Raw genomic sequence first — 14,700 nt, forward strand, 5'->3', positions numbered from 1 at the left:
AATCCACTTAAAGGTCCCAAAAAAACGGGGGCTAGAGAGAGATGACTCAGTGGCTAAGAGCACTGGCTACTCTTCCAGAGGACCTGAGTTTGGATCTGAGCACCCACATGAGGATAATTCCAGTCCTAAGGGTTCCAACATCCTCTTCTGGCCTCTGTAGGCACCAGACATATGTGTAGGTGCACAAATATGCATGCAAGTGAATACCCAAACAAGCAAAACAAACAAAAAGTTTGAAAGAGAAAACAGTTAAGTACTGATCCACAACTAAGTTTCACTTCTTCAGTCCATGTTCTTTCCACATCAGTTCAGAGAACTGAGGCCATGTACACACTGAAAACTGTGATCAGGCCCCCAGCTCCACTGCTCATCATTAAGGGAGTCTGTAAGTTCAGCTCATCTCTCCTAAAGCATTCTTCTTTAGAGATAGGGTTTCATGAGGCCTAAGCAAGTCTAGTATTAACTATATTGCCAAGATAGGCATTGAACTCCTGACCCTTCAGAATCTTTTTCCTAGCGCTGGGATTATGCTCTGGCCATCATGGTGGTACACACCTTTAGTCCTTGAACTCAGGAGGCAGAGGCAGGCAGATCTCTGTCAGCTGAGACCATGCAGGAGGAAGAGGAGGACACCAGCAGCAGTGTTAGCAGAGATAATGAGAGATGAATGGTAGAAAGTTCAAAGGACCTGGGAAACATGAATGACCTGTTTCCAGTAAGTCTAACAATAGGCATGCACACTATAGATGGTTAAAACAAAATTTCATATAACTTTGTAAAGCTTCAACTCAGCTCCTACATATACATAAGAATAAGGGCATAATAAGATAGGCGAAATGTAGGGTAATGACTATGCCCTTTCAACAACTTAGGAAAATATTTCATGTGAACCCACGAAGGCTTGTGATAATGTAAAAAAAAAAAATCTCGAACCTCTGAAAACAACCTTAGTGTCACAAAGGTAAATCCTATGAAGTACAGAAGTAGAAGATTGACTCTATTCTACGGTATCTTCAGTAGCTGGGATTTGGCCACATATTTCCAGATGAGAAGCCTCTGCTCAAAGCTCTACCAACCAGAACAACTTACCATTCTTAAAGCAAGTCACTGATTCAGCTGCCAAAAAAAAAAAAAAAAACACGACTCCACATCTAGGCTTTTAATACATTTTATTAGAGCAAAATTTCAACAAAAAGTGGCTTTTATGTACAGAATCAATTGCATATAGGGGCTGTCTAGCCCACATGGACCCAAGAAAGGAAAACCATATTTCACATATTAAGTTTATATACAAAAGTTTCACATTAATAAAAAAATCCCAAAAGTGTCAATTAAAAAACCCTCCTTTAATTAAATATATAAATAATCTCAAAAGTATCCAATTCAAATTGGCTTAATCTTGAAATGTAGTCCAATGAGACTGAACACTAAGCATTTCAAGTCCTGCACCAAGTAGTAAAATACACGGAGGCCTTCAGGATCCCTAAAATTAAAAAACATAAATAAATAAAAGTTACCTTTTGTTTTCTATGAAACATAATCTTATAATTTCCTAAAACAAAACAAACCACTTGTACCAATTAAGCTTATGGAACTAGGAAAAGGGCCACTTGCCGACAAGTACAGTGAACAAACTGGACAATTAATTAACACTTCTCTTCCTGTACGGAGGAATGCAGTTCACCAGGACTCATTGCTCCCTAAACAGAGGCAATGCACGTACAAACCCAGTAGAGTACACAGGCCATGTCCTCACCAACTGTAGGAGCATATTTATAGGTTTAAGCATCCAGGTTTAAGGATGTTCTTCATGAACACGGGTGTCCAGTTATTATTGTGCATTCATTCTTTTCCTCTTTTTAATACTTATTTGAAGCACCTACTATGTGCTGGGCACTACTCTAACTCTAAAGACAAAACAAGGTTCTCATGCAAGCTTATACTCAAGCAAGTTAAGATTCAGGGCAACATGAAGCAATGGAAGCCATATGGGGACGTTTTAAGGAAAGGAGCATGAAGAAATGACTCAATGATTCACACCAGCAAAGCTTCAGTATATGCTGCAAAGAATCTAAGGACACAAAGGTGGCTCATACACATGCCTACTGTTTTTTTTTTTCAAGTGCTAAATCCAAGGGGAAATATGATATAATATGGTCCCAATGAAGCTGATCAATCCACAAATATCTTCGTTTACATTTTGTGACATTACAACCAGACTTTTTAATATAAAATGACCAACAAAAATCAGGCATTAGTATGCACACTGCTGAACTGAGTACTTAATGAAATACGCTGTTAACTTCTCTGACGGACAAGATAACAAGTGTTTAATTACTTACAAGTCCCTATGGCATCAGAATACTAAAGCGCCTTGTCTAGCAGACCACAGTACTGACACGAACCTCGTTAATGAGTTACACCAGCTCAGCCAACACTTTAATATACTTACTTTGACTGGTTTACATCAATCAGAGAACCTATTTTTGATGTGGTAAAAGAAATATGTTCATCCCCAATTACAATCTCAAGTTCCTGGAAACAAAAAGAGCAGAGAAATGGCATAAATTAAAAAAAAAGTCTATCCCAGAGATACCTGTATTCGTGCTACAAAGAAGTGCAAACTTTCTAGAACTTGATAGAGGGGAAAAGAAATTTAATCTCAGCCAAGCATGGTGGCACGTGCTTATAATCCCAGCACGTAGGAAGCAAGGCAGGACTGTCTCAAATCCAAGGTCAGTCTGGTCTATAGAGAAAGTTCCACACCAGCCTGGGGAGACTCTCTCCAAAAACCAAAAGAAATTTAATCTGCTAGACCAAATTCTCTTAATAAAACCTCACTGACCACACATGAGCACTAGCCTCAATTTCAGGACCAAGCCAGAACTGCTTTCCAGAGCCATCATAAAAAAGGAGCTTGCCGGGCGGTGGTGGCGCACGCCTTTAATCCCAGCACTCGGGAGGCAGAGACAGGCGGATCTCTGTGAGTTCGAGGCCAGCCTGGGCTATCAAGTGAGTCCCAGGAAAGGCGCAAAGCTACACAGAGAAACCCTGTCTCGAAAAACCAAAAAAAAAAAAAAAAAAAGGAGCTCAAACAAAATGACACAGAAATGTTTCTTATGATGTTGCTAAACATGAGCACTGTCACTTTAAATCATATGTTATAGAAATGATTATATAAATACAAACCCATTTAAAATATCACAAAATGCATTTTCCCTTTCTGTAAGTTTTTTTTAAATAAATATAGGACATTAACAATAGCTACCATTTGGGCACCTGCCACATATCAGGCCCGACTGCTGGGACTTTACATTTTCCACAGTCCCTAAAACACCTTTCCAAGAGAATAGTCTTCGTTAGCCCTATTCCACAAATGTACAATCTTAACCTCATCAAGTACAGAACATACAATGATATCAATAGCCAGGAGTAATGTACAATAGTAATGCTCCCACTTACAGACTAATACCCTCTGAAATTCAATGAAACCTAGAACTTATACAGTGTAATGTGGTTGCTCCAGTACCATTATCATCATACAAATTTTATCTGTACTGCTTACCCAGAAATCTAAAGTTAATGAAGGGGCTGTATGTTTAAAGAATTTTTACACTAAATTATCAAGCAGATGCTAATAGACAGTCACAGCTATTTAATCAAAAAGCCTAACAATACACTTCATGAGATACAGCAAACTAAGAATTAGCTAAGAATCTCTAATAATCACAAAATTCTTGCTTTAATTATCCAGGGCAGTTTCTGGAGCATGCCTGTTACCCTCTCATGAGAACACATCACCAGTGCACAGATACAAGCACTGGCTCTCCCCAGATGATGAAACACATTTTTATATCTAATGAAATCTTCTCTGTAGCTGCAGTTATTTTTCTAGAACTGGTGGTTCAGAAATGAGATTACTAAGGGAAAAATAAATGGAAAATATTGGCATTTTCTAATGTACATTACAAAACCATCCTCTAAAAGAAGTATATCAACTTATAAACACAGTCAAGTCTAGATGTCATATCACCACTGTAGGAGTAGGTTTAATAATTTTAAAATATCTGGCTGTTTTGTAGACACAGACACCCAGTAACTATTGCGCTAACTAGTGGTGTTAATTACTATGACTCAGGTTCCCACAGGACACAGACCACTACTTCTATTGCACCACACCATACTCTACACTGTGCTCTTGCCACACAACCGTTACATTACTGCTACTTTCAGCATGTATTTGATCTCTCTACATTTCTTCTCATCAAAGAAAGTGGCTGATACACAGTATAATCCTTAGGCACACACAAAAATGAAATTAAATATTTCTTTCTCCAAGGCCTTATATTTCATTTCTCTGAGAGTTGAAAAGACCAAATTCAGAAACCAAACTATCTTCATACAGAGTGAAATTGGGCCTGGGAGCACTTTGAGAAATATCAAGTATTTTGAAGGGAATATAACAGGCAAATACAATCAAGACTTTTTCTGGGGCATTCAAATATACAAATTCTAAAAGATAAAAAATTGGAGAAAGTGAATTGTCATACTCAGTGATCAGAACTAACTCTCAAATTTAGCTAGCAATGCACTTATTTACAATAGAAATAATTAACAATAACATCTAATTTACAAAAAATAATTTATAGCAGTGTCAAAATATACTAACTTAAGAACTAACTCTCAAATTTAGCTAGCAATGTTGTACCTATTTACAATAGAAATAATTAACAACACAGCTAACTTACAATTAATAATTCGTAACAGTGTCAAAATACCCTAACTTTAGCTGGACAGGCTGGAGAAAGGATGTCTAAATTAGAGCTGAGTGCTAACTCCTCTACTAGGTGGAGACAGCAAAGAAAATCAAGCTCCGTAAGAGCTGGAGCTGTAACCTGATGGAGTGTTTGCTTGCCTAGCACAGATGAATCTGGAGTTCAATTTCTAGTACCACAAAAAAGAATTTAAAAAGAAAATGAAGTTATATAAGCAAAGCTTCAATAAGAAACCATCATGAATATATTGACAAAGCACAGTAATTATATTATCAACTCTGATCTATCCACTTAAAGACCATGGTCCACAGACCTGCCGGCCAACCCTGTCAGGTGGTGGCCACAAAGCGTCATCCTCTTTTGTAATTTCACTGTCATCAATAATCCTCTTCAGTTCTTCCATGACACTCTTGTGAACATAGGCCTGAAAATCAATTACAATAAAATCTTATAACGCCCATCTGTCTTCCCACAGTTCAGCAAGATATAATAAAAGAAAGCTACAAATCCTAAACATTCAAACACAATAGGAACGAACAATTTAATTTGATTCCAAAGCTGCAGAATTAAAATTCATCCTTCTCACAAACGTTTTTTTCTGTTCTCTCACCCTTTAACACACACTGCTCCCTCTTCTCACCCCAGCTGCTTCAGGCCCCGGAGTCGGCCGGTGTAGTGGGGACACTCCAGGTGCTCACAGTTAACGGAGCAACGTAAGGGCTACAGCGTGAGGACACAGCACAAGTACACAGGGGCCGGCACGCTGAGCCCAGTCCACACTTCCAAGCCTTTTGTTTAAAAATCATGCTTCACAAAATGAATTAAATGATATGGGGTAATAAATATTCAAGTTGATTGTTTAAAAAAAATGCTAAAATGAGAATCACCAAGATGGTTCAGTGGATAAAGTTCAATCCCTAGAACCCACAAAGTAGTAGAAAATCAATTCCTACCAGCTGTTCATTGATTTCCACACATGCATGCCATGTTACATGTGGATCCAACACACACACACACACACACACACACACACACACACACACACACACAAATACACACATGTTAAAAAAAAGTTTAAATGCTATAATCACATGAAATTAACATAGAAATCTTTCCATCTATAAATTGGCTTCTTCATTGAAACAGAGCCTTCGAAATACTTTCATCAACACAGACAAGATAAATAAACAAAATGTAAAAATTTAGACATTTGAAAAGAACTTAGCTAGAGGCAGGTGGATCTCTCTGAGTTCAAGGCCAGCCTGTTCTACACTGTGAATTCCAGAGCAGCCAAGACTACAAAGTGAGACCTTGTCTCAAAAGAAAAGAAAAAGAAAAAAAAGAGAGAGAGAGAAGAGAACATACCTCTTTTCTGATCATCACGTCATTTTTATAATTGCTGTTGTTGGCATATCTAAGCTTTCCTGTGTGGAGAGAAAGAAAGAATACCATGAACAATGTTAAAGGTAAAGACAATTTCATATTCCCATTTTTACTAGTAAATCTACTTTCCTCGTGTAAGATCAAGGCTAAAAACTCAATAAATATAAGTCAGCTAGCAAACTTTAAAATGTTCCATACCTTCAACATACAATGGGTCAGGTTTTGTTAAGGCAAGCTCTCGCTCTCTCTCTCTCTCTCTCTCTCTCTCTCTCTCTCTCTCTCTCTCTCTCTCTCTCTCTCTCTCCCCCTCTTTCCAAGCCAACACAAGATCTCACTGTGTAGTCAGGTTGGTGGCCTTGAACACACAAGGATCTATCCGCCTGCCTCTGTGTCCTGAATGCTGGGATTAAAGTTGTGTACAACAACACGTTTATTTTCTTAATCTAGCCCCTGAACTAAATGTGACTGTGACAAACCACCAAATATTCTTTTCAAGTGTGACGTGTTGGTGCTAAATGCAGTACTCACAACATTTCATCTGGTCTCTAAAGGAATTCTAAAAGCAGGTTTCACTTTCTCACCTGTTCACAGGAGATAAAATCAAGTTAAACAACTTGCTCAGGGTCACACAAGTCTCCAGAGGTCTCCTTTGCATCCACACTTTCTCTATTATTCAAAAATGTTCTCTTAATTGTTTTCCTTCAAATTCGTGTATATAGTTAAGATAACGAAAAATTTAAAAATTACAACTCGGAAGCATACAAACTATGTAAACTGTCAGTTTGTTGGCTGATTTATTTCAATCCGTTGCCATGACCTCTGAGGCCTCCAGCGTGTGCTTTCCTGCATGGTTAGTCAGTCAGGTGCTCAGATACATCTGTGATGTCCTTCTCATCTGCTGTATTTTAGGTTACCGTACTGGGGTGTACCCCATTTAGTGAGTCATCACTTCTCGTGTAAGTGGAATGATTCAGTGGCAAAGGTGCATGAGAATCAAACCACACATAAAATTTCCCTTGACAGTGTTGTTCTTAATTTATGTGACTCAGGGTGATAAGGACAAGCTGCATGGCATGCACAGGCAAGGGGACTGAGAACAGAATTACAAAAGAAATAAATAAAAAATCAAAATAAAAAACAAAAACAAAACCCACTAGCACAACAACAAAAACAAAGTAAGTTTGCTCCAAACAACATTTGGAGAACAAGGGTAAAGTTAAGTTTCTAAACAACTGCAGGGCCACAGCAACCTTGAATTCTTCCTAAATGTTTGATACCTTTTGAATACATGATCCTCTCATACTTCCCCTTTCAAAGACCCTTGTCCAAAACATGCATATACCACTTCATTAAAGTCCACACAGTCATACGCTCAGTTAAATGTCTGCATCTCAAGTAACACCTTCAGCTTTGGCACTTAAGTACTGCCCAGTACTTCAACAGACCCCTGCTCATTTTGCTCCTCTCTGGTGTTTCTCTCCCCGAGGAGACAAGAAAGTTTTTCTTTTTGATCTCCAGTGTCTCATCTTCTAAGGGAAACTCCTTTTTCTTTCTTTCTTTTTTTTTTTTGGTTTTGGAGTTTTTTTGTTTTGTTTTGGCTTGGTTTGTTTTGGGGGGGGCTTTTGGGGTGGTTGTTTTGTTTTTAGAGACAGAGTTTCTCTGTGTAACCCTGGCTGGCCTCGAACTGAAATCTGCCTGCCTCTGCCTCCAAGTGCTGGGATTAAAAGCATAAGCCACTACACCTGGCTTAGGGGAAGCTTTTTTTTTTTTCTTTTTTCAAGTTCTGATTATTAACTTATTCTTTACTGGACTCAGGCTTAAAAGTAGAAGCTCTTCGCAAGGACAGCCTACATCTCTTGGAAATCTGGTCCTGGTGTTTTGTTTTGTTTTCTTTTGTTTTTTGGCTTCCTTCATTCTCTATGCCAAAAGTTTAGTATATTCTGCTGCCTCTTCATTTTACTTAGTATATTGTTTCTTCAGAACAGTAAGTCGGAGTTGGGAACCTTGGGTGCTTTGGTCCTGGACTTCCTACCATCTTTGTTGAAGAGCTTTCTGACAACATAGTGGTAGATATCATCCTCCTTAGAGAGACTGAAAAGCCTCAGGATTCTGATAGTTGTCAGTCCAGGAATATCCTTTTAAAAACAACAACAACAAAACAAAAAACAAGAAAAAAATAACCACTTGGCATCCCCAATGTGTCCAGAAGAGACTTGTGCTTCCTCTCCCCAGCTCTCCTTGGTCTACAGAAAGTATGCCCCTTACTCAGCAGCAGGCACACTCTGCAGTGGGTCAAGAGGCCTTCTTTCGTTGGGAAAACCTAATTTGTCCTTCCCACCAATGAATGGGATCACACAACCCTTCCACTCTTCACCCAGAGCATCGGCAGCTACTTCGTTTGCTTCTCATAGAAATACAGAGCTTGTTTGTGTTCATTGTCCACTTCAATGTGTTCTGACAGCCAGTGGCTCAGAAGGAGATATTCAGCTTCTTCTTAACAGGGCTGACCACCTAACATGCAACAGGAAAAGAGCTTCTAGGAAGCTTTTTCGGCTGACTCTGCCTTAACTCTGGCCATCATCCATCCATGTATCTTGACGAAGATGGTGAAGAACTGTATTTCAATGCCTAACACACATCACACTCCTGTTTAGTCAGGGGGTTCCTCCCCTACAAAGCAGCCTTCACACATAGAGTAAATGGGTGAGTAGGCCGAAAGGTCGCCCAAAGATTTCAAGCATCCGCGGAAGCATCACTTGATAATTCTGTTAATAATGCCCTTGGAAGGACACAGACTCTTCCATTCTAGGTTTCCGATTCTTCTATGTCCAACTTTCCTGATAGCAGCAGGATCTGCTTTTCTGGATAACTTTACAGCAATTTTTCCAAGCATGCTACACGCACAAGCTCTTCCTAAGTTGGAACTAAGCCCTTCAAGCCCTCCTGGGAGGCGGGGGCGTGGTGACACACCTGTCACCCCAGCATCCGGGAGGCTGAAGCAGGAGGATCGTGAGCTCGAGGTCAGCCTGGACTACACAACGAGACCCCGTCTTAAAACTAAACAATTAAATTGAAATAAAGAAGAAAGAAAATAAAAAGGAAGAAGAAAAGAAAAGAAACCCACCCCCCGGGCGGCTCGCCCTCCCTCGCGGTCCCTCCGCCGCTCACCGTCCGGCCGAAACTCGAACTCCAGAAACTCGTGCCCAAACTTGCCCTTGTGCCCAACGTAGTAGCGCAGGTAGAAATCACTCGCCATGGACATTTTTGCCCTCGGGAAAGCCGCTGCACGGCCGCGCCAACGTGCCGCCGGCGCGGGGCAGTGACGTCAGAGGCGCGGGTAAAGAGCGTCACGGCGGGTGCGTCTTCTCCGGTGGAGACTGAAAGCCCGGAAAGCTGCGGGTCGGTCGAAAGACCCTGAGGAGAACTAGAGATTTGCTCTGGAACGGCTTTACTAAGATCCCCAGCACATTGTTTTCGCTCTTGAAAGGATTTTTATATGCTTTGCTTCTTACTCTCAATTCTTCGACGATTTCATGCACGTATATGATGAATTTTAGTCACTTCCACCTAATTACACTCTCTGATCCTTTGTCCCGCTGAACCACTCTTCCCAACAAGTCCTCCTGTCCTTTTATGTCTTACGTGTGTCTGGGTTGAGGGGGGACTCACCAAGTTTAATAAGGGTTGTTTGCATGAGCACGATGGCAGATAAAGTCCCAGATTTCATTATTGAATTCTATATTCTTTGGGGTTAGCCTCTTCCCCCATCTGCTGTCTCCAACCGTCTGTCCACAGTATACCTGCTTGCACTTTCTTGTCAAATGTATCCTGTACCTTCAGCCCTACATTTGTTTAACCAATCCCCAGTCCCCTTTCTGGTTTAATAACCTACACTCACTGGCATGTAACTACACACATACACAAGCTTTATCCTTTTTCCTGCAAATTTCATTTTATCTTAGTAATGAACAAATAGCCTTTCTTTTTTTTTCAATGGGCTTGGAAGGAACATTTGTAAACCACCTTTACTCTCTGGTTGCCCTGTAGTATGGGTGTGCCTTTTTCTGGGTTTTGAACTAAGGTTTACAAGTTGTACTTATTGTATCTCTGATCTTGAAGCACATTGTAAAATGGGGTGTGGCCCTACTTCCTGTAAATGGTGAGGTGAGTAAAGATACATTCCCGAGGCAACCGGAATATAATCGTCCTGAGTCAAGTCCTAACAGAAGCCTTTGGACAATGCTTCACAGTTATCCAGTAGCTAACAGCCTAGACTAAGACTAAGAAAGCAAACAAATAAAAAAAAAATAATAAAAATGAAAGTTTTAAATAGGAAAGCAAACGAAGTAAAATGAATCTCCCTGGTGGGAAGTTTGATGTTCAAATAGCACATGAAACTGAAAATCATGGTGGAATTTGTGAGTCACTTCATTCAGTAAGGATTAATAGGTAGTAGCCTGTGTATGGGGGAGGGGGGCTAAGCCACAATTCAACAGTTTAAATTGGAGAAGTAAGGAACACTCTGGTGTAGCATGGTATTGAAGAGCACAAAATGTGAGTGAACTTACAAACAATTCACTTTTCAAATCCTGATCAACTCTCTGTTACCAACCCTGAGTAATCCTATCTGGTGACTGATAGCCTTCTGTAGTAATTCTAAGAAAGTTCAATCTCAACACTGTCACCACCTAATTATATCTCCACGGGTTTGATTATTAACTAACTAGATACACAGTAATCAACTTTGCCAAACAAAGAACTGAGAAAATTAAATAATGTGTATGATGCGCTTTGAAATCTATGCCACATGAGTTTTAACAAGAATGCCCTATGTGCCAGAACAGATGGGTGTTAGTAATAAAGCAATAAAGCTATTTGCACCTTCAGACTAAAAAGAATGCAAACATATAAAGCAAACATCAGCACAGGGAAGCAATTAGTATTACATACAGCATATATGCAATAAAGCATCCCTGTACAAAAAAAAAGCAAGTGGTTTTATTGTAGGTGGAGTTAGAAATTTATAAACAAGAATATTAAAGAAGGCTTATAAAGGGTATGTTATTTGAAGTGGCTTTTTGATGAGCAAATTCTGTGAATGTCCTGCAGTACAGACAAGCGTTTCATTCAAAGGATGACCTAAAGTAAGGCACAGTGGTGTGAATGTGTGTGTTTGGAGAAAGCCAAAAACCACAATTTCTACACTTGAAATTAATAGGTAACTAGAATGCAGGATTTGAGAAAGTGGAGTCGTTTTCAAGGCAAGTTGAGGCAGGTTCTCATTGGTCCTTGTTTTTTCTTTTTGTTTTGTCTTTTGTTGTTTTGTTTTATTTTCCAAGATAGCGTTTCTTTGTGAAGCCCGATTTTTCTGGAACTTGCTTTGTAGACAGACCGGGCTAGCCTTAAACTCACAGAGATCCACCTGCCTCTGCCTCCCAAGTGCTAGGACTAAAGGTGTGTGCCACCACCGCTCAGCCTCTTCAGTCATCTGAATAGTTATGTAATTGTTACAAAATTTACTCACTCTCATAGTAGGCTGCTATTTAGGAAAATACATTAGAAACATAATTCACAGCATCTTACCACTAGGTGACTCACCATTCCAGTTTTCCCAGGTTTGAGGAGTTTTCTAAGATGTGAAACCTAGAAATTTTAAACCTAGAAGGGCCTGACTTATTATAAAAATAATTCACAGAAACTTAAGGACAGTTTTTCATAGCACCTGTGAAAGTATTAGTTATAATCCCTTTCACTGAATTCTACAGAAAGCCTCATTCAGGGGCCTTAGGTCCTGTAGAACCCTACAAGTTTTTAAGATAAAATAGAAAACTATATTACCTACCTCTTCATATTGTAGGTCAGGATAGTACCAAAATAGGAACTTTTGCATTGTGATCAGTATTAAAAAGTAACAGAGCACTGTGTTTTGTACTCTCAGATGGTAGACACCAGGGATGTGGGAAAGTGTTTTGTTTACTGAGCTCTTAAGTGCAGCTAGTTGTTCCTGAAAGTTTTCCTATGTCCCGACCAGTCTATAGCCACTCAAACCCAAGTAAACACACAGAGGCTTACATTAATTAAAACAGCTTGGCCATTAGCTAAGGCCTACCACTGACTAGCTCTTACATTTAAACTCAGCCCATTTCTATTCATCTATATAATGCCACGTGTTCTATAGCTTTACCTGTGTGCCATTACATGCTTCTCTCTGGATGGCAGGCTGGTGTCTCCTGACTCAGCCTTCCTCAGCCTTCCTCAGCCTTCCTCAGCCTTCCTCTTCTTCCCAGAATTCTCCTTATCTGTTTATCCTGCCTATACTTCCTGCCTGGCTACTGGCCAGTCGGCATTTTATTAAACCAGTGTACAAAAGCATTATCCCACAGCAGCTAGTGAGACTGGGGAAAAAGAATTCTTAATTTTGATTAACTTACATTAACATTTAAATATCACACATGGCTAGTGTTTCTCATGTTGGTTAGAACAGTTATGTAAGAATTCCAGGTATAATTAATTGGACTGGAAGTAGTAAAAATATATTGTGAATGTTTTCTTTTCTCAGCTACTGTAGGTTCCAAATTAGGGTAATTACATTGTCACAGTTTACGTGTGAAAATAAATGTTTTTATCACTTATGTGAAACTGAAGGACTGTTTCTGCCTTTGCCAACCAACACTGTGGTCAACCTCACAACACCTTGTGAAATCGTTTTGAAGCAGAAAACAAACATTCCTGACTGCAATGCAAAGTGAGGCTTGATGGTTTAATGTACACTATTTGTTGATAATTATTTCCACTCAAGTGTTTCTGCACTTATATAGTTCTTTCATTTCTGGTTGTGTTTTTTTTTGTTGAGGCAGCGTCTCATGGGCTCCAGCCAGCCTTAAACTCACCTATGTAACCTATCCTGGCCTTAAACTCCTGACCAACTTTTGGTATTACAAGTGTGCACCACAAACCTGCCTTTGTTAGATGTGATTCTTCCTGAGAGCTGTTAATGTCTTAAATGCTCTGGTGGGCTTTTCTTTTTTTTCTTTGTATAGAATTCTCTTATTTGGATCTTTTTCATATCTTCTCTGCCCATCCCCATCTACATCTTTTTGTCTATTGAAAGTGACCAAATAAGCTGGGCGGTGGTGGCACACGCCTTTAATCCCAGCACTTGGGAAGCAGAGCCAGGCAGCTCTCTTCCTACATGGTCTACAGAGTGAGATCCAGGACAGGCACCAAAACTATACAGAGAAACCCTGTCTCAAAAAAACAAAAAAAAAAAAAAAAACAAAACAAAAAAAAGGGACCAAATCATTCCCTCTTCCAATTTTCAGAAACACTCTCTAACCGTATCATGATTAACACTGCAGGTAATAAACTTATATTTTCATTTTGTATCAGTAATTGGTTTTATATACTTATAAAATCAAATGTCAGAGCTGTCTCCTTTAGTAAAAATGAATCTGTGTAGCAACAGTAGTATACAGTCTAATATAACATACTAAAGTTGGTACATTTTAAGAAGGAAAAACCAAAGTGTGGTGATCTATTTCTGTCCCTATCCATCCACTCACCTTTGTCTTTTATTCCATCTTAGGTTTCTCTGTGTATTTTAGGCATGTCTTTTGCCACTTGATAGCAATGTGTTTCAAATAAATCCCCATCATGCTGAAACACCAAATCCACATACACCACTGGTTACCAGGCAGGATCACTGATTACCATGATTTGATAGACTTAATTGCATTATTAGGTCTGGAACAGCTGGGAGGCAAACTGTTGTGAGGTATTTAATTACACTTTATAAAGGTATGTCCCTGTGATTGGTTTAAGAAAAAGCTAAACAGCCAATAGCTAGGCAGGGAGAACAGGCAGGACTTCCAGGCAAAGGGAGGAACTGGGGATGAATTTAGGCATGCAAAGGAGATGCCAGGAGACATGGGAGATATAGGATGGGCAGTATATGACAGAATATAGATTAATAAAAACAGGTTAATTTAAGTTCTAAGAGCTAGGTAAAAACAAGCCTAAGCTAAGGCTGAGCTTTCATAATTAATAATAAGTCTCTGTGTCATTGTTTGGGAGCTGGCTGGCAGGACAGAGAAAGAGTTGTTACAACAAACATATAACAATATCACATAATTTAAACACACAACATAACTTTTAACTTACATTCAAACAATCACATTCTACTAAATTGAAGATAATAAGCTATCCTCTGGTCTTCTATGTTTTTGTTTCTATGTGTTTGTCTTATTTCATTGAGCATGGTAAATCATTTTATAAATTGTTATAGTAAGATTGGGAAAATTCTATTAATGTACACTAATAATTTTATTAACCTACTTTTTCTTCATTTAATATGGTGAAATGGAGCTGGAGAGAGATTGCTCATAGTTATGACTACATACAGAGAACCTGAGTTTGGTTCCCACGATGTATGACAGACAACTCACAACCACCAGTAACTCCAGCTCCAGGGAATTCAATACAGCCTTCTGACCTTCCTGGCCCCCTCCATCAATCAGCACATACCCAAGAAGGAAAGAAAGAG

The 14,700-nt window shown here is 39.3% G+C and overlaps 1 protein-coding gene across 1 annotated transcript; it reads right to left on the reverse strand.

The window, feature by feature from the left end:
- Positions 1–1,152: 1,152 nt before the first annotated feature.
- On the reverse strand, positions 1,153–9,488 carry Magohb (mago homolog B, exon junction complex subunit). The gene is made up of 5 exons (XM_052721274.1): positions 9,327–9,488; positions 6,141–6,199; positions 5,089–5,199; positions 2,453–2,535; positions 1,153–1,483 (listed from the first exon to the last, which is right to left on the reverse strand). Exons 1-5 carry the CDS (start codon positions 9,418–9,420, stop codon positions 1,384–1,386), a joined length of 447 nt encoding a protein of 148 aa, XP_052577234.1. The 5' UTR covers positions 9,421–9,488; the 3' UTR covers positions 1,153–1,383.
- Positions 9,489–14,700: the final 5,212 nt, after the last annotated feature.

This window comes from Peromyscus californicus, unplaced genomic scaffold, assembly GCF_007827085.1.
Source record: "Peromyscus californicus insignis strain IS unplaced genomic scaffold, ASM782708v3 Scaffold_6__1_contigs__length_162567912, whole genome shotgun sequence".
NCBI classification, from domain to species: domain Eukaryota; kingdom Metazoa; phylum Chordata; class Mammalia; order Rodentia; family Cricetidae; genus Peromyscus; species Peromyscus californicus.